This window comes from Psammomys obesus, unplaced genomic scaffold, assembly GCF_907164565.1.
Source record: "Psammomys obesus unplaced genomic scaffold, mPsaObe1.curated_primary_1811, whole genome shotgun sequence".
Lineage (NCBI taxonomy): Eukaryota > Metazoa > Chordata > Mammalia > Rodentia > Muridae > Psammomys > Psammomys obesus.
Window position 1 is genome coordinate 6,504,462 of NW_026585643.1, and position 18,837 is coordinate 6,523,298.

At 48.8% G+C, this 18,837-nt stretch overlaps 1 protein-coding gene across 3 annotated transcripts in view; it reads left to right on the forward strand.

The window, feature by feature from the left end:
• The window catches only part of Spata13 (spermatogenesis associated 13), a 140,632-nt gene that overhangs the window by 116,058 nt on the left and 5,737 nt on the right, over nt 1-18,837 (forward strand). Inside the window, exons 7-13 of one of the 3 annotated variants that reach the window (XM_055617324.1) lie at nt 850-1,035; nt 3,210-3,389; nt 4,815-5,047; nt 6,402-6,531; nt 8,480-8,852; nt 11,152-11,226; nt 12,195-15,753. In XM_055617324.1, coding sequence (XP_055473299.1) covers nt 850-1,035; nt 3,210-3,389; nt 4,815-5,047; nt 6,402-6,531; nt 8,480-8,852; nt 11,152-11,226; nt 12,195-12,370 — 1,353 coding nt within the window. In that variant the 3' untranslated portion in view covers nt 12,371-15,753. Of the gene's footprint in view, nt 1-849; nt 1,036-3,209; nt 3,390-4,814; nt 5,048-6,401; nt 6,532-8,479; nt 8,853-11,151; nt 11,227-12,194; nt 15,754-18,837 lie in introns of those variants that run through there. The other 2 variants (XM_055617308.1, XM_055617313.1) reach the window with 2 other exon arrangements.

Here is an 18,837-nt window from a genome sequence, read left to right on the forward strand (position 1 = left end):
CAGATCTCAGTTTTCACCCAGGCCCAGTTCTTCAGTCATTGTGTTTAATGCCACACACAAGACCTCTAGGAAATAGGCTGGTTGGAGTGAAAATCTTTTAATTTTTATTTTTTTTAATATTTTTAAAACCTTTTTATTGACTCTTTGTGAATTTCACATCATGCACCCCAATCTCACTCATCTCCTCATCTCTCCTTATTATCTGCCCTCTAACCTTGCAACCTCCTCCCCAAAAGAAAACAAAAAATAAAAATAAATAAAATTTTTAAAAAAGAAAGAAAAGACATCTCACCATGGATTCTGTGGTATGTTCCGTAGTATACCCTTTTGTCCAAACAGCTTTACTTGCAAATATTCATTGTAGTGGGTCATTGGTCTGGTTCAAGGCCTCTGGCTTCTGCTACATTATTAATAGTGGAACCTCACCCTAACTCCTCCCAGATACCCTGTCATTGCCCTGTGCAGCTTTGGTTCTGTAGGACCAGCCTCTTCATTGCTCCAGTACTCATTAGATGGGGTAGATGTTGAGGTGGCTTAACTCATAGCCCTGAATCTGGGCCTGGATTTTGGCCCGGGTGTTGAGCCCAACAGCTCTCCTGTGCCAGTGCTACCAGGGCCATCTCTCCTGCTGTGCCCAGTCATGGGGTGAGACTAGCTCTATGGTTCTCCCGAGTGCTTCTTAATGGAAGCAAGCAAACTACTTGGCATTGCTACTGCCCATGGACACTTTTCAAGGGCACCATGACTTGATAACTTGGCATAGAGAGCAGAGGCCTGGGAGGTCCTCGCCCTGCTCCTGCTACCACTCCCTCTTCCCTAAGCCATCTGCCTCCCGTGTGTGGCCTGCAGCTTCGAGTCAACCAGGAAGAACTGCCAGAGAGCAGTAGCAGCTCCCACGGGGAAGAACAGGGTGAGGACACCAGCAAGGCCCGCCACAAGCACCCCGAGAGCCAGCAGCAGATGCGCACCAATGTCATCCGGGAGATCATGAACACCGAGCGAGTGTACATCAAACACCTCAAGGACATCTGTGAGGTAAATGCCAGTCAGAGGTTGCCACCTCCTCCAACCCCACACAGCTCATCCAGTTCTCAGGCAAAGAGGCCGAGTTGTTTCTGCACAGGTGAAAATGTGGTCCCACTTGGTGGTGTTGCCATGGTGATAACCGGACGTCTCTTTTTAGTGGAGTCAGGGGGAGACAGTGTGCGACTCTGTAGCAACTGCTGGGGTTAAGGACAGCGGCCACTGTGTCCAGCTGTTATTCAGTAGTCTCGTCCTGGTTTCAGAGAACTGACCTTTAGTAGATGTGAGGCTAGAAGGCTGCTTCCTCCCCGGCTGGTTCTCATTCTGTGGATGAAATGAGCTGTGTAGCTCTGGATGCTGATGGCAGCACTGCTCATTCAGCTGTGATCACTCAGTGCTAGAGGTGAGCTTAATTCTGGACAGCCTGTTCTGGTGTGGATGCACTTAGCCTGCCACTGTTCACCTCTCTGCTGTGCGGATGTATGCGGGAAGAAGTGTCTTTAGAGTGGTGCTTCGGGAAAGTCACAGTTTCCGGCTAAGCGCGCTGGAGCACCTACCACGACCGCCGCATGCCCCTGCTCAGCTCAGCAACTCAGAGCATTCTCATTGGGCACACGTCCTCTTGGTTGCCTGTTGCAGATGAGGAAATGGAGACCTTGACATTAGGAGGCAGGCTTGGCAGACAGTGTGTGTTCTCTTAAATAGAGGGATTTAGGGGCTGGGTGCAGTGCTTGCTGCATATGCATGACTTCGGATCCCTGGCATCCACATAAAAGCTGGGTATGGCAGCATGTGTCTCTAACCCCAGCATTGGCAGGCAGGGATGAACAGCTCCCATGGCCTCTGGCCATCCAGTGTAGCCAAAACGGTGAGTCTCAGATTTAGTATGAGGTCCTGTCACCAAAAAAAAAAAAAAAGTGCCTGATTGGACAGGCCTACCACACACCCATGTACACTGCATTCCTGTATGCACATTATGCTACACACATGAAGAAGGTGGTGGCTTGTATCTTACTGAGTGGTCTGTTGAAGCATGCAGTGCCACTTTGGAGGTAACTGTTAAGTGTTATGTGGCCTTTCCTTCCTGTGCCATGAGCTCTCCAGAGCCTGAGACAGCCCTGATAACGTGCATAGGGAAGCAATAGCTAGGCCTCTTAGTAAGCCTAGGCCTCCACTTAAAGATGCACAGGCTCAGGCTGCATAACGAAAGCAGGTACCAACAGAGTCCTTGGGTGTGGATATTCTTGCATCTTCGCCGTGACTTAACCCACACAAACCACACTGTCTCAGGTTCTCAGGCTTGATAGCAACCCTTCCCATACTGACCTCTTCCATCTCCCTGTCCTGGAAAGTTGGAATCTAGAAAGTGTGGCTGCTCAGGAAATTTAAATTCTAGACAGCGTGGCAATATGAACATAGCAGACACGGCGCACATCTGTAATACCAGCACCGGGTAGATACAGACAGGTGAATCCCTGGGGCTCTTTGATCAGCCAGTCCCATCTGCCAGGAGAGTTCCTGGCCAGAAAGGACTCTGTCAAACAAAAAGGACAGTGGCTGAGGAAGGACACTCAGAGTTGTCCTTTGAGCTTTATACAACTATGATTGGTTATGTTTACACAGTACACACCGTGGCAATTTGAATTTTTAGACCCTGTTCACTTCTGGAAACTTGAAATCCAGCCACATGAAACTTTAATTTTGTCTTCAAAAATATTTATGGTGAGCCAGGCTTGTTGGCGTATGTCTATAATCCCGCACTCAGGGAGGCAGAGGAGGCGGATCTCTGTGAGTTCCAGGCCAGCCTGCCCTACAAAGTGAGTCCAGGACAGCCAAACTCTGTCTAAAAAAGCAAAACAAAACAAAATAATTATAGTGAATTGTAGATATATGATTGTCTCGTCAGGGCCCCACAGAGATAAAAATAATTTTCTCTAATTAAAATTCACTCCAACTTGGGAATGGTGTCACACACTGTCGTCCCGAAACACAGGAGTCTTCGTCAGGATTGCAAGTTTGAGACCAGCTTACCAGCTTAAGCCACATAGTGAGACCCTATCCTAAAAAGAAAATAAAATTCAGCTCAAGACCTTGACATTGGTCCAAAACACAGACAGAAACAACAACAACAAACTGTATTGTTCAACTGTCTCTAAACAAAAACCATTTGCTTTTGTGCTTTGCAGGGCTATATCCGACAGTGTCGTAAGCACACGGGAATGTTCACTGTTGCGCAGCTAGCCACTATTTTTGGAAACATTGAAGACATTTACAAATTCCAAAGAAAGTTTCTGAAAGACCTTGAGAAACAGTACAACAAAGAGGAACCTCACTTGAGTGAAATAGGATCCTGCTTTCTTCAGCACGTATGTTCCTTTATATGAATCACATCCTGTCAGACAATAGCATAGAAAGGTAGCCCTCCACAAAATATTCCACAGGTTTCTTCCGTTGGCTCATGTACTGCTGTTAGGTAGATAGGATGGTTTCTTCCCCAGGGAGTGAGTGACCCAAGGTCACATGCTCGTAGGCAAGGGACAGCTCAACCTCAGGGTATCTCTGGTGGTGGCACTGTCTATTTAGATTGCCTATAACTGACAATAAAAGATTTCTGGAGATTTTATTTCTGTCCTTAGAGAACAGTTCTGGCATTGCCAGCCAGGGCGACAATGTCTCCTCACTTCCTGGGTGCTAGACCTAATGGTTTTCTAGAGGCAGAGGCCCTAGAGCTGGAGGTATGACTAGACTTTAAATTACTGAGCATGGTGGTTTTACAGGAAAACAGGCAGGAATGGACCTCTAGGTGCCCAGGCCTCTTCTAGACACTGAGAAGATCTGTGGCTAGAGTAGCCTGGTCCTGTGGATGAACAGCTAGGGAGAAGCTTTGGAGGTGAGCAAAGGTAGGGTCAGAGGGGACAGGTGAGTGGGTGGCCTCAAATACGGGAGAGTCTTAACTTCTCTCACTGCTGTGTCAGCCCTGTCAGGTGATGGTCCAAGAAAAGGAGACTTGGCAAACTTTCAAGGGAGGTCTGGCAAGCCTGGTTGTTCCAACAACAACAAAAGAGCAGTGGTCTCTAGCACCTGCATCATACAGTTAGCAGGTGGGGTGGGGAAATGGCATGCTAGGGAACGGAGGACTTGGCGGGAGACTTGCTGCATTTAAGCTCAGCCTGCATGATGGAGCAGGGGAAGCAGGAAGGAAGGGCGGATGTAAGTGTGTGGGTCCGTGGCTGAAGCTGGAAGAAAGCTGGTGGCCAGGGATATAGAACAGCACCCAGTGACAGGGCTTTTAAAGTGATAGCCACCCAGTCTTGAGTGAAAGAACGACGGGCAGAGGAGAGCTAGTAGCTCCAAGCTCAGGAGAACGGGCAACATGAGAAGAGCAGCAGTGGGGCTGCACCTCAGAACGACACATTTGCGGGAAGGGAAGTGGGCAGCCTTTGACTTGGGTAACATGTGGAAGCCAGACCTGAAGGTTAGGCAGTGTATCGGCAGCTCACAGTACCTCCACGCCAGAGTTTAAGGGGACCAGGATGGAGAGACAGGCCTCAGAGCATTGCTTTGTCCCTCTGCTGTACCAGCTGCAGGCTAGGAGTAAAGTGGGCACTTAAAAGAGAATCCAGTTACCCACCACCCCCAGATGACAAAGCAGACCCACTGAGCAGCCATGAAAGCCACTGCCAAGCCCACATTGCTTTGGGGTCTTGGCCTATTCCCCACCCTGATTTCTCCAGGAGTGTCCTCACAGATGGCTCAGAGACACTGTCTGATGTGTCTACCTTCCCTTCCAGCAAGAGGGCTTTGCCATCTACTCTGAGTACTGCAACAACCACCCGGGGGCCTGTGTGGAGCTGTCCAACCTCATGAAGCAGAGCAAGTACCGGCACTTCTTTGAGGCCTGCCGCCTGCTCCAGCAGATGATTGACATCGCCCTGGATGGCTTCCTCCTCACACCTGTGCAGAAGATCTGTAAATACCCACTGCAGCTGGCTGAGCTGCTCAAGTACACCACACAGGAGCACAGGTAAGGCGAGCCTGACTGGGGACCACGAAACCGAGCACCAGCCTGGCGCTTCTGGATTGTCAGGGACAGACGGTGGTGGTGGCGGCGGTGGCGGCGGCTGCAGCTGCATTGCCACTAAGTTTTGTGGAAGACGGTCTTAGGTGGATATAGTGTTCATCGCTGTAACAAGGTATCTGAAGATACTCAGTGACTTCCAGAAATACAAAAACAAAAGAATTCTTTTTGATTGGTTGGTTGGTTGGTTGGTTTGGTTTTGGTTTTTCAAGACGGGGCTTCTCTGTGTAGCCCTGGCTGTCCTGGAACTTGATCTGTAGACCCAGCTGGCCTCAAACTCAAAAAATCCCCCCTGCCTCTGCCTCCAATGTGCTGGGATTAAAGGCGTTTACCATTACCACTGGTTTTGTTTGTTTGTTTTTTAAGTAAAACAGAAAAGATCTGCATTGAAAAGCAATAATAACGCCCCCTTCCTCCCTGCAGGTCCTCCCTCTTTGGGGGCTTTTAGCAAAAACATTGTCCCTTTTCTCTGGGGGCTTCTTCTTAGGCAGTTCCACTTTGTTTGTTCTGCCTCTAGAATAGGCCTGAGCAGCTGTGTGGACAATCCTGGAGATGTCCCAGGGTGTTTGGTTCATAGCTTCTGTTCTCAAGGCTGTTTGAGGATTCTGACTCAGTCCACCAGGGTCCCTGCTACGTCATCATATGAGCTCAAGTGGTCCAGCCTGTTGACCAAACCACTGGTTTACACATCCCTAAATTACTTCTGCTGAACAGAGCCTGAAGGCAGCATTTTCTTACACTAGACTCACTGTGTCTCACCTCTGTAAATTAGGACTTCTGATTTTAGGGTTTTTAGAACTTAATAATTTTTGAGGCATGGACAGCAGGGCTGCTGAAAAACCGTTGGGCTGTATTGCTCATGGCCTCTCATGTCCCTTGCTGAACAAGTAAAAGAAGAAATTTGATGCAGATAATTACCTTCAAAATGACTAGTGGTTTTTAAGCAGCTTTAAATAGAACTGGTTATGTTGAAGTCAAAGCAGAAATGAGACAGTTCTCTGTACTAATGAAAATAATTCAAAGTTGCTGTGACTAACACTTGGTTTCTGTGGCATTTACTCTCATTGATAGTGGTTTCTGGGAAATGAATGGCAACATTCTTATTCCAAAAGAACTGGGAGTCTGTTCCCGCTGCTCAGTTAACCTGTGCGGACTGTGGTCTATTCATTGCAAACAATGGCTCTTACTCAATGCCTCGTCTAGACTATTAGTGGACAAATCACGGACAGAACACACTGTTTGTCAGTCCTCATTTGTGATTTGCACGTCTTGCAATTAAAATGAGCTTCCCGCCTTGCAGTGACTACAACAATATAAAAGCGGCCTACGAAGCCATGAAGAATGTGGCCTGCTTGATCAATGAGCGCAAGCGCAAGCTGGAGAGCATCGACAAGATTGCCCGTTGGCAGGTGTCCATCGTAGGCTGGGAGGTGAGTGGCACTCACACATGCACAGTGAGCTCCCTGCTCCTGCACCTTGGACCCAGTAACAACATGCTTTAGTATCTTCTGCATGTTCTGGCTTTAGTGGACTATGTACTGACAATGGTCTGTGCATTTGGAGGGATTTTGATGAGTCTAAAAGTCAATTACCTTATTTCTACACAGTGCCTATAAGGAAAAAAAGTCTGAGTAGGGGAAGTAGCTCAGAGGGTAAACATGCCAAACCTAAAGACAGGATTTGACCCCAGGACCCACGTGGTAAACGGAAGGAAGAAAACCCTGCAGTTGTCCTCCGACCACCTGAGCAAGTCGACACCCATGCCCATACACATACACTGATTTCTGCATATGCAATAAATAAATAAAAAGACGACTAAAATTTTATGTATTCATTCATTCATTTGGTTTTTTGAGACAGGGTTTCTCTCTGTAGCCTTGGCTGTCCTGGACTCACTTTGTAGGCCAGGCTGGCCTCGAACTCACAGAGATCTGCCTGCCTCTGCCTCCAAAGTGCTGGGATTAAAAGCGTGTGCCACCACACCCAGCCAAAAAATAATTTTTAAAAGGAACAAAGTCATTAATGTATTGCTTAGCACGGTTGCCCCGACATGGAGAGCCAGCTCTCACCCAGTCAGGGAACACAGTGGTAGGATTGGGTTGTTGTGACGTATTTGGATCCTATATGAGCCAAGCAAATGATCTTTATTGTCTTTATGTTGAGGGGAGAGTTCCTTCTTAGGCTACACGACAGTACTGGCTCAGTGGGTATACTTACTTTTCTTTGTATATGCATATACATGGGCACAGAGACCCGGCACACACAGTGCGGTGCCCACCATGGTCACCACTAATGCCATTTGTGAGCTCAGTGAGTCTTCTCAATACTCCACAGAAGGCACCACCCATGGGGTAAGGGGAAGGCCCTAAAAAGTATAAGAACCTTGTCCAGGGCCGCTTGGTTGGGGAGTGGCAGAGCTGGATTCCCCCCCCCCCCCCGGGGGAATCTGTACTGCTGAGGAGCTAAGAACCAGCTGGTGCTGAACCAGATACAGTTCACTGCATCTTCCAAGTGGTCAGAACTGGCTTTCACGGACTGAGATGTGGGGTGAAAAGGCAGAAATTCAGCTGAAGTTAATGAGAGCAGGGACAGCTGAAGGGAAACGCTTTTTCTCAGGAGCCCTGAGCATCCCTTTGACATGGCTGTCTGATCCCTTGCTTTTTAAGTGAAGAATCTGGGTCACAGAATTGCTCTAGGAAAGGAAATAGAAGAAATAGTTTGGAGTCAGCTACTTTTGCCTCCAAAACATGCTGTTGACTATTGGGATTAAAGAAAAATGAAAATTTTATAAATGAAGGCCAGCTTCATACCTCCTTTGTTAGGGTGATGTTGGCGTTGTCCGTCTACCCTGGATACGGTGTTTTCTTTCCAGCCTTAGATCCTAACATTCAGGGGATCATTTCATTAGAATTCACTAACTTCTTACTGACAGTCTGCCTTCTGGCTCCAGGACCCTAAGCTAGCTGCTACAGGAAGTGGGTAAACACTTGACTGGGAGCTGTAAGAGTCAGAAATACCATGCCCCTGTGCAGTGAAACACCTGCTTCCCCTGTCTTCTGATGAACTCGGTCTTCATTAGCTCCCACTCCAGATACTGTCTGGATTCCATTACTTTAACATGGTGGGTTTTTTTGTTTTGTTTTGTTTTGTTTTAAGATCAGGACAACACTTTGAGTAATGATAGAGACAGCAAATAAGGAGCTGAAAAGCTATATTTAATGTCGAGGAACCCAAGAATTCAAGGTCTGAATGGCCTTTGAGGCCTGTGTCTTAGGGAACCGGGATGTTCTAGAACAGCTGTATCAGAGGCCCCTGTGTGCCCCTGTTGTTGGGAACAGTCGGTTTAGGAAAACTCACAGTGTCATTGCATCCTCTCAGGGCCTGGACATTCTAGACCGGAGCTCCGAGCTGATTCACTCGGGGGAGCTGACCAAAATCACCAGGCAGGGCAAGAGCCAGCAGCGGATCTTCTTCCTCTTCGACCACCAGCTGGTGTCCTGCAAGAAGGACCTGCTGCGCAGGGACATGCTGTACTACAAGGGCCGCATGGACATGGACGAGGTGGAGCTCGTGGACGTGGAGGATGGGCGGGACAAAGACTGGAACCTCAGCATGCGGAATGCCTTCAAGCTGGTCAGCAGAACCACGGAGGAGGTCCATCTGTTTTGCGCCAGGAAGCAAGAAGACAAGGCCAGGTGGCTGCAGGCCTACGCAGATGAGAGGCGGCGAGTGCAGGAGGATCAGCAGATGGGTGAGTGCTAGCCGCTGGCCCATTCTGCCCCATTGCTCCCTCGAGAGTGAATCTGCAGATGGCGCTGCAGGCGCCTGCTCTGTGGAGCATCAGCAGAGATGGCCCGTAAAGCCTAGGGTGGGCTTACTACCCTGATCCACACCCTACAGATGAGATGTTCTTCCAGGATGGCCCAGCTTGTGGTCCCAGGGACTCAGCACATGGTTCTAGTATGCGTACACACACCCTCACCAACCAGTGGAAATACCAGATGATTCTCTTTACTTCTTCAATTGTGTATTTATTTATGCTGCATGTGAGTTTATGTGGGGGGGGTATATTTGCCCTCTGTGGAGGTCAGAGGAGGACATCTAGTGACCTACCTGCCTTAGCACTCTCTGCCCTTTTCACTTGCCATGGTTCTCACAGAAGACGGAGCTGGGCTGGCAGCCAGTGAGCCTCCGCAGTCCTCCAGTCGCACTGGGGATTTGAACTCAGGACTTTGTGCCCTTACAGCACACACTCTTCTCCACTCCTGAGCAATCATCTTCCTGGCCCAGAAATATCAAATGATCGTCCAAAGCTGCCCCTTCTAGCAGCCCTGTTGCAAAACACTAAATCCCCCATACTGTCCGGGTCAGCTCAGACCCATTTCCACACACACACACACACACACACACACACACACACACCCCCGTGGCATCCACAGAACCTGCACCACACACCAGAGCAAGCTCATGATTCTGATGTTCAGTAGTATACTCATACAGACTGAGCATCTAAAATCTCTGAGCGCCAGTGTGGAAAATTCCACACCTGATATCATTCAAGCAAGCCAGCCAAAATGCAGATGCCCAGAAAGTACAGTTTAGAACTACTTTCAGGCTGTGTACAAGGTGTCTACGAAACATAACTAAATAATCCTGTGTTTAGACTTTGGTCTCATCCCCAAGATACCTTCCGTTTGTGTGTGTGGCAACATTACAGAATCTGAAGCGCGGCACGCTCTGGTGCCACACATTTTAGATAAGGGGAACTTAGCCCGTACTGCGGTGTCACCCTGTTTCTCCTGGCCTTTTATTGCATGATCTCGAGAGAAGGAGCCTGCCCCGAGCCATTAGCAGTGCAGCACTCACAGTTCCTGTGCGCACGTGCCAGAGCCACCCACAGATTGGGAACGTGAGCCTCGGTGCCCAGAGACGGAGGGTGCACAGAGCGATGGCTGTGTCACCCAGCTCTCAAGGATCATGTGTCTGAGCAAGTATCGCCTGCTGCTACAGACCAAGGGGCGTTAAGGGTGGTCCCTATGTCCCAAGCCACCAGCTTCAGATTTGACCCTAGGTTCTGCTGTTGGCCATAAAAGTGTCCTGGGGACCTGTGTCAAGAGCACTTAGAAATCCATCAGGCCATCCTACCAAGAAAAGTAAGAATTTCTTCAGAGATCGTCAGAGCTCAGAACACTAGGAGGCCATGTGGCGCCCAGCCTCACAGGTGGACTCTGCTAATCTGTGTGGCTGTCCTTTAGACCAAACCGAGGAAATCGGAACCCTGGCCGCTGCCATGCGGCCAGGGTTGTCATGAAATCCTTCTCAGAAGTGTGCAGGTGGTTACCAAACTTGAAATGACGGAGTCGCCAGCTCCGGCCGAGTTTACTGAGTCATTCTGCACTGTCAGAACTTGCACTTCTTTCCCTGAGGGTTCCTGAAGATCACAGAAGCACCCTAAACACATCCAGCTCTGTGCTTGGGCTACTGTGTGTCCTTTGCTTCGTGGGCTCCCGTGGCTGGGGACCAGTGAGGTCCTCACGCTCTACCTGGAGCAGAACACCAATCTCTGTGTCTGGGTATGGGGTGGAAAGGACATCCTGCCAGTCGGACAGCATTGAGTATGTGACGGCATAAAGCAGGGGAGTAGAGCCAGCCAAGATAGAGTGTGCTCAGCTCCGCCACAGAGGAGCATGGCTTCTCACCTCCTCCTGAGACTCGCCTCTCACTTTGGGAGAAGCATCCACCCGGCCACAGCTGCTGCTCCCCTGCTGTTTGGTCTCTCATTGCGGCTGGGCTGTCCTCTTCCCAGCACAGCTCTTTCTTCACCCAGCTGGCCCACCACATGCAGACAGCATCTCTGTCCACACTGCAGGGCCAAGGTGCAGAGCCCCAGTCTGAGTCTTCTGCCACTTAGAATCTCAACCCACAGAATTCTGGGCATCTGTGAACAGCAGCCTTGGGACTCTTGCCTTGGGCTCTCATCCCAGAGCATCATGCCTGTTTTGAAAGTTTCCCGGGTTCTAAATATAGACCACATCTGTTTCCACATCCAGGAATGGAAATCCCAGAAAATCAAAAGAAACTTGCCATGTTGAACGCTCAGAAGGCAGGACACGGGAAATCTAAAGGTAAGGTTGGCGAAGGCTTCATCCCCTTCCTGTGGCTATCATGATAATATGGAGTTAGTGCCCACACAGAGCCTTTTCTCAGCCCTGGGTGGACAGGAAAGGCTGGGACATAAAGGGAACAGACCCAAATTGACAGGCAGGTGGGGCGTCTATGTCAGGTTTGGAGACAGGTGCATTAAACACCTCAGCAATGAAGGCCTTCAATCTACTAGCCCTGCCAGTGCCCTCTGTTCCTCATGCCCATGAGAGGATGGTCTTGGTATCCACTGGGCCACCGTCAAAGTGCTTGCCAGCTATAGGTTTCTGCACCATACTGAGGTAAGGTGAGGTGAGGTCCTAGCAATAGGGGACCGTGCTGCATTCCAGCTAGGTGAGGTGAGTTCTCAGCTATAGGTTTCTGCACCATAGTGAGGTGAGGTGAGGTCCGGCTAGAGGGACTGCACTGCATTGCAGTGAGGTGAGGTGAGGTCCAGCTAGAGGGGACTGTGCTGCATTGCAGTGAGGTGAGGTCCAGCTAGAGGGACTGCACCGAGTTCCAGTGAAGTTAGGTCTCAATGTTCAGAGCATCAGTGGAAGAAGACATCGCTTCTTCTCGAGTACTTCCCCACTCCTGTACACACTGTTTCACAACCAGGCCACATCAGGGTCCCCGTGCTCACACTCATCGTCCCCCCAGGGTATACAGTGCCAATGAATGTTACCTCATGTATTCTTATAACACCCTGGCACTGTCATGCCCATTTTAGAGACTAGGGAATCGAGACACAGAGAGATCAAAGAATTCCACTCCCAATACTCACGGACAGTAAAGTGTGGAGTAGCTTTTGTGCCAAAGGACGGCTGGCTCCAGGCCTTGGGTTAGAGCATGCCTCTACTTCCCATCACACCAGGAACCCAGTTCTTCGTTGACCTCCGTCCCAGTGTGGCTTTCCAGTGACTAGTCTATTCTTCTGTCCTTCCTGTGTTAGGCTACAGCAGCTGCCCCGCGGCCCCACCCCACCAGAGCCTGCCCCCCCTTCATCAGCGTCACATCACTGTGCCCACCAGCATCCCACAGCAGCAGGTCTTCACCCTGGCTGAACCCAAGAGGAAGCCCTCACTATTCTGGCACACCTTCCACAAACTCACCCCCTTCCGGAAGTGAGTCTTACCCAGAGCACGACTGAGGTACTGTGGGCAGGAAGACCAGTTTTGTCTCTTCAGTGTGCTGTCCAGGCCCAGCGTCTTACTCAGTGCTGAACTCTTCTTTTGGGGATCAGTGAAAGGATGAAGGAGTTAGATTCATCTCTATCTTGAGAGACCCTGGTGCCCCCGTGAAAGGAAGAAGGCCATGAAGCACTGCTCTGTCCCACACTGGAAGCCAAGGCGCACTCTCAGGTGGCCGGGATATAGGGACATGGGGTGCCGACTCAGCGGCCCTGTGAGTTTGCCACTAACAGTCAACACTCCTGCTGAAGTTCCATACAGTAGCAGGAGCCTTTCAGTCCCTCAGGAGCAACTGCATTAAGAAAGCCTTCTGTGCTTTATCTTAGGAACCCATCAGGGGTGATTGGTAGGAGTTGGCAGCTGTGGGACGATCTGGTTCAGGTCAGGCCTGGAGGAGACAATGAAGCAGCTAGAGCCAGTACCCACAGTTTTCCAAGGTGTAGCAGGTGCCAAGCAAGAGTGTAGGCCTCATCTTGCTGGCAGTGTGGGGATAATCACGTCCTCCTGATTTGTCCCTCTTGCCTCTTAAAGCAGAGGTCATGTCTTGCTCACTCATCACAGTCTAGGAAACTGCCATTCACAGACGTGATGGTGGGAAAATTTCTGTGCATGTGGGCGTCTTCAGCAGCCATTTGCAGTGCCTTCCCCAGTAAGACAGTCAAGTCCCAGACATCCATAGAGAAAACTAGAGGCAAAAAACATCCTACTTCTTGGGGAAATGGAGCCACGTCTGTCACGTGAGCCCGAAACAGTAGTGCATGGCTGTGCCAACTGGAGATTCTCATTTTGATGACTCCTTAGCTCTGAGAGAGCTGTCTCTTAACGAAGGCCACACGGGCTGACACCTGCAGAGTAACCTTTCTCTGCTGACATTGTGGAGTTTGATGAAAATGCCTTTTAATTTGAAAGGAAGACTGGTTCTGCATTTTAATCTACACAGGGGGCTGGCCAGGAGGAGTCCTGCTTCACAGTGTGTGCTTTGCTTTGGACAAGCTCGCTCCAGTGTCCTGTTCTTGCAAGGTTCTCCCCTCTCGTCAGCTCTTGCTTGACAAACAAGTCTGCAGAGTGAGCGATGAAGGTGTGGGTCCACCAGCATAGTTCCTCCACCCCGTCCCTCACAGCAGATGACCTTGATCCTGGACCTGGGATTAGCTTCAACCCTGCTGGGCGTCCTTGGCATGGTCACTTAGAGGCAGCACTGCTGGAAATTGGGGTCAGTGGCCCATGGTTGTTTTTGTGTGCTATGAAGTCATTCGGTGCACAGAGCATGCAGTGTGTGTGTGTGTGTGTGTGTGTGTGTGTGTGTGTGTGTGTGTGTGTGTGTGTATGTATGAGAGGGGGGAAAAGGGGCTCAACTTCAGCTGCATTTATATAACTGACAGGTTTTTGGTTGGGTTTTGTTTGGTAGTTTGTTTTTCCTAATAGAGTGTAATATATTTTGGAAACCATTCTTAGTGTACTTTGCCCCAGTGTATATGTACAGCAGTTTCAACAGTTGTGTTAACATGAGAGTTGCTTTACGGAAGTGAAGAGTCTTTTGGTCCTGTTCATTTTCACTGAGGATTCAACTTGGGTCAGAGTCTCACTGTAGACTTCATTTGCTGTTACAGGTAATGACAGTGAAGAAATAATACGTTAAGTATGTGACCAGTCAATTTATTTCCCAGCTGCCCTAACTTCCGGTTCCCACCTACCTCCACTGACTTCCTAACAATTATGGACATAAGGATGTGTTTATATCAAGTCATTTTCAAGACCTGGGCTGGCCCTAGGCAATTTTATACAGCCTGAGAAGTGTTTGATCAAATGTCTGTCTGGGTGAATCTCACTTGGAATTTCTGGGTGGTTTTGAAAACTAACGTGTTTTTAAAAGATATAATGACTTTGTAAATATCTGTATGTCTGTATACATTTTATTACCAAATTCCTGAGTTGTAAAGAAAGTGGAAGATGTTTAGTACTCTTATTTTCAGCTCTCCAAACTTCCTTCTTGATTTAAGGCTTCTTCTCTACTTTGAAAGAGAAGAGGGAGAAGCAACAAAGAGCCTCCTGCCTGAATTCTGTCTGATGCTTGCAAACAACCCCCCCCCCCCAGTGGGCCCAAAAATATTGGTTACTTAGTTGTTGATGGATTTCATTTGTTCTGTTTTTGGTGTTTAGTTTGCCAGCTCTGTTGACATGGCTGAGAAAGCCTCCGTGGTTTAGTGTATACTATAGTATATAGCCACCATGTAGTAGGTGAAACGTGATCACAGACAATACTTGAATGTCTGGAGAAAGAGAGGACATTCCAGGCTCTGTCCCCAAAAGTAAAACAAGGTGGCAGACAGCTAGTTTGGGCTCTCATGAACCTTCGCTGCCATTGTCATGTGTTCTGGTTTTTGTCTCCACGTGGTAGATCTGCTTCTGCAAGTGAGAATCGCCACTGCTAGGGAATGCCATTTCTGAATACTGTGCCTTTTGCTGTCCAATCCATTGAACGCTGGTTCCACGCCCTTCGTTGCTGCTGTTACATGGAAAACAAGAGTGTATTTAATTCAAAATTCAGTTCACAGCGCAAGTCCCTGATAAGTGCCAGCGACACAGCATGTGGAAATCTGTGCCTGGATTGCTGATACTTCTCAGCACAGGTCAGTCCTGTTTTCCAGCCAGAGTTTCCTGGAGCCAGAGCATGGCTTCCACATTAAGGCTTCATCACAAACAGGAAAAACAGAAGTGTCTTCAGGCCAGTGCCAAGAAATGTAAGTCAATGCCTTTCAGCAGCTGACAGCCAGGGTACTGGGCACAGAGGTGCCCGCTAATATAGTCTCTTCTCAGGATCCAGGGAAAGGGGAGTTTGAAAGATTTAGGACAAACATAAGTAGAAGCTTCTAGTTAGTTTTGGAGGGGGGGGATCAGCTTGTATAATGAATGTAAATGTGCTTAGCCATCCCATGTACTTTATTTTGTAACCTTTACTGTTCTCCTAGGCATTGCCGATTATATTTAGGAAGTACTTTGAGCCGATTCTATAATTTAATAAATTGGTTCCTTTTGGGGGTATGTATTGGTACCCACTGTGTGTGACTTGCCAGTCTTCTTGGCTATGCTTCTGATGATAACTAATCCACATTGGGGTGCTGTCGCCTGTGTAAGCCAAGGGCTGCTCCTGGACTGCTGGGTTAGCTTCGACCCTGAAATAGGACCTGTGTACAAGACGTGCATTTTTGCTGAATGAAGGGTTTTTGTTGTTTTTAAAATACTGTTACTCGATTTCTTGTAAATGCTGTGAATCTCTTTGTCATTTTGTATCTGTATATTAAAATTAATTTGCCAAGTTGGTTCTAGTGATGCGTCTCCATAATAAATTAAGGTAGAAACATTACACAGAAAGAGGCAGGGCTGGGGTGTGCACAGAGCCCTGGGTTTGATTCTCAGGACTGAGTAGAACTGGGTGTGATAGCACTTGGGAGGTGGAGGTTTTCTCTGGAACAATAAAGAGTTCCAGATCAACCCAAGCCATCTGAGACTGTCCCAAGAAGCCCAAGAAAAATTTTCTTAAAAGCAGCAGATGCTGGAACTTACAGGTTCTTTCTTGCTAAAGATTCATTCCTGATGGGTGGGAGGAAATCGCTGGACAGGTGTTGGAGAAAAGCTCTAGCGGGGAAGAGGGATCATGGCAGTGTGGGTGTTTTTTGTTACCCCTTTGTGGGTTTGGAGATGTACCAGGAACTGCCCCACCCCCTACTCCCAAGGTCAAGCAGGCCCTTTACCACTAAGTAACAGCCCAGCCCTGGAAGGCCAAATCTGTTGTAGTGATGGAATATGGGTAGCCAGGTCTCTCTGCCTCTGGGTCATCAGAGCTGCTGGCAAGACCCCTCACTGGGAGGTGAACCTGCAGCCTTTGCCTCCCTCACCCAGGGTGTGGAGTGAATAAGAGTTTCCTTCTCTTGTTAGCAAGCTCAGAAAATCCCAGTAAACAGCCCATTGTTTGCTGTGACTAACCAGAAAAGGGTTGCCAAGGCTGCCTCTTGCTTTCTGTTGTTTGCTCCTAGCATTGTCTTTCCCTTTATATCCTCACTCACTCCTCCATGGGCTTCATTGGGTGAAAGAGTGACAGTGACAGCACAGGGTATAAAGGGTAGCCCAGGGTGGTACCATGCACAGAAGGGCACAGAAGGTTTCAGTACTTTATTCTAGAAGAGCAGGAGGGAAAGTTAGGAGACAATATTGTCTTCAAACATCTGTGTAGTTTAAACCAGGCAGAGTCCTTCCTTAGCATTTTATATACATGTATGATATTTTATATACATGTATGAAATTGTTGGGGCTAGAGAGATGTCTCAGCAATTAAGAGCATTTGCTGCTCTTGCAGAAGACCTAAGTCCTATTCTAAGAACTCACAGTCACTTGCAACCATCTGTAAATCCAGCTTCAGGGCATCTGATACACTCTTCTGGCCTCTTCGGGCACCAAACACAAGAATGGAGTATGCAAAGAAACTCATGTAGGCACACACACATAAAATGATAAAGAAACCTTTTAAAACGGACATGATATACACGTATGAAATTTTCAAAGACCAAGATTCAAAAGAAAGAGAGGTAAGGAATAAAGAATGAAGAAAAGAAGGAAGGAAGGAAGTTGTCTGAGGTATGCACAGAAGAGAGGAACGAGGCCAGGAGAGCCATAAAGAAATAGGGTGAGGCTCAGCTGGCATCAGTAGCACTGGAGATGTGAGATAGGTGCTCTTCAGGTCCTAGGACAGAGCCCTGTCCCTGGACCCACCTCCTAAGAGTTCTGTGGGTAAGCACACAGGGATCAGCTAAAGCAGCGAGCTGCCTGTGGGCCTGTGTGGTCCCTGTGGAAGTGGATTTTAACAAATGACCAGAACCCTGTGTCCCTGGTGGCATGTGGTATTCCCTTATGTAGCTAAAGAGCTCATGACCACCTCTGTGTCCAGTATTGACTACATAGGTTGCAGTGAAGAGAAACTCCAAATTCAAGGCAGAGAGGTGCCCAGGAAGACAGCCTAGTAGGCTCCACAGTGATCCCGGCAGGCCTTGGGGAAGGGGAGGGAGGTTCCTGCTAACTTGGAAGAGAGGATGGGGCTAGGAATACAGCTGGAGAGGATTCCACCTGCCAGGGTTACCAGGGGACTGGAGGGACCTGCGGCAGTCTGAAGCTGAGTGGCCACAGAAGTCCCTCTAACGACCGGCTGGACTACCCACCCATGGCTTCTTGGCCTAAAGAAGCCAGACCTCACTCAGTGGATGCCATCCAGCTTAATGGATGCTGACAAGTCCCCAAGTTCAATCCCATCTCCTGCTGAGTATGGTTGTTGGGGCTGCCAGCTGGCCTGAGAAGGGCACATGGGGTGTGGTTAGCTCACTAAGGTGAGCCTTCCCAGTACCTGCACACCCCATCCCCAGGCCACTGAGATCAAACAGGATAGTATTTTTTTTATGCTCTTGAAACTGTTGGGCTTTTGCATCAATGTTTTGACATTTCTCAGAAGCCGAAGAGGAATCAGACCCACGACAGAGCTGCAGAGCACTTCCTTGGAGGGCTGGGGGTGGGGGAAGGACTCTGCCTGGTTTAAACTACACAGATGTTTGAAGGATCTGTTTGGGGCGGGGTAAGTTGTAACATCCATAACACCAAATGCTGAAACATGAAAGTTCCTGGAAGAGAAGAGCAGTTGTCAAGTTCAAAGGAAACTCAATTTACCCCCTCCCCCCAAAGTAGCAGATAGTCCCAAAACAGTGTTTGCTCAGCTCAGGCTGAGCTGTAGAAGGGGCAGCATTCCTCAGGAACCTGTAACAGGGGTTTCCTGCCTGCTGGGGAGGGCTGCTTCCCATAGCATATACCTGTGGTTACAGGTCCATCAGTCCCTAACCACTTGTACCTTTTACACACTTCAAAGCACACACTGGCCTCCTTGCCTTCTCACCACCTCCTCTACTCTAAACTCCCAGGCTGTTCCAGGTCACAGGTTTCCCTCCCCTAAGCTACTTGTCCTTATAACCCAGCATAGTTTTTCCACTCCTGCTTCTCTAGGCCTGGCCATGGCCCATCGGCCTCTTTTTCTCTCTTTAGACTCTTGCACATGCTTCTGTGGGTTCTGTCTTACACACTTCTAATCTCAGTGGTTTAATCACTGTGTCCACACATCAGTGACCATGAGCAGAAATTCAAACAAACTTCCTGGGTTCCTTTTATGGAGAAAAGAATTTTTTTTTCTGTTTTTTCCAGAAAGCCTCTCGGTGTAACCCTGGCTGTCCTGGAACAATCCCTGTAGATCAAGGTAGCCTCAAATTCACAGAGATCCACCTGCCTCTGCCTCCTGAGTGCTGGGTTTAAACCTCTGTGCCTCTGTGCCTCAGCAGGGCGCAGTAGCACACACCTTTAAGCCCAGCTCTCAGG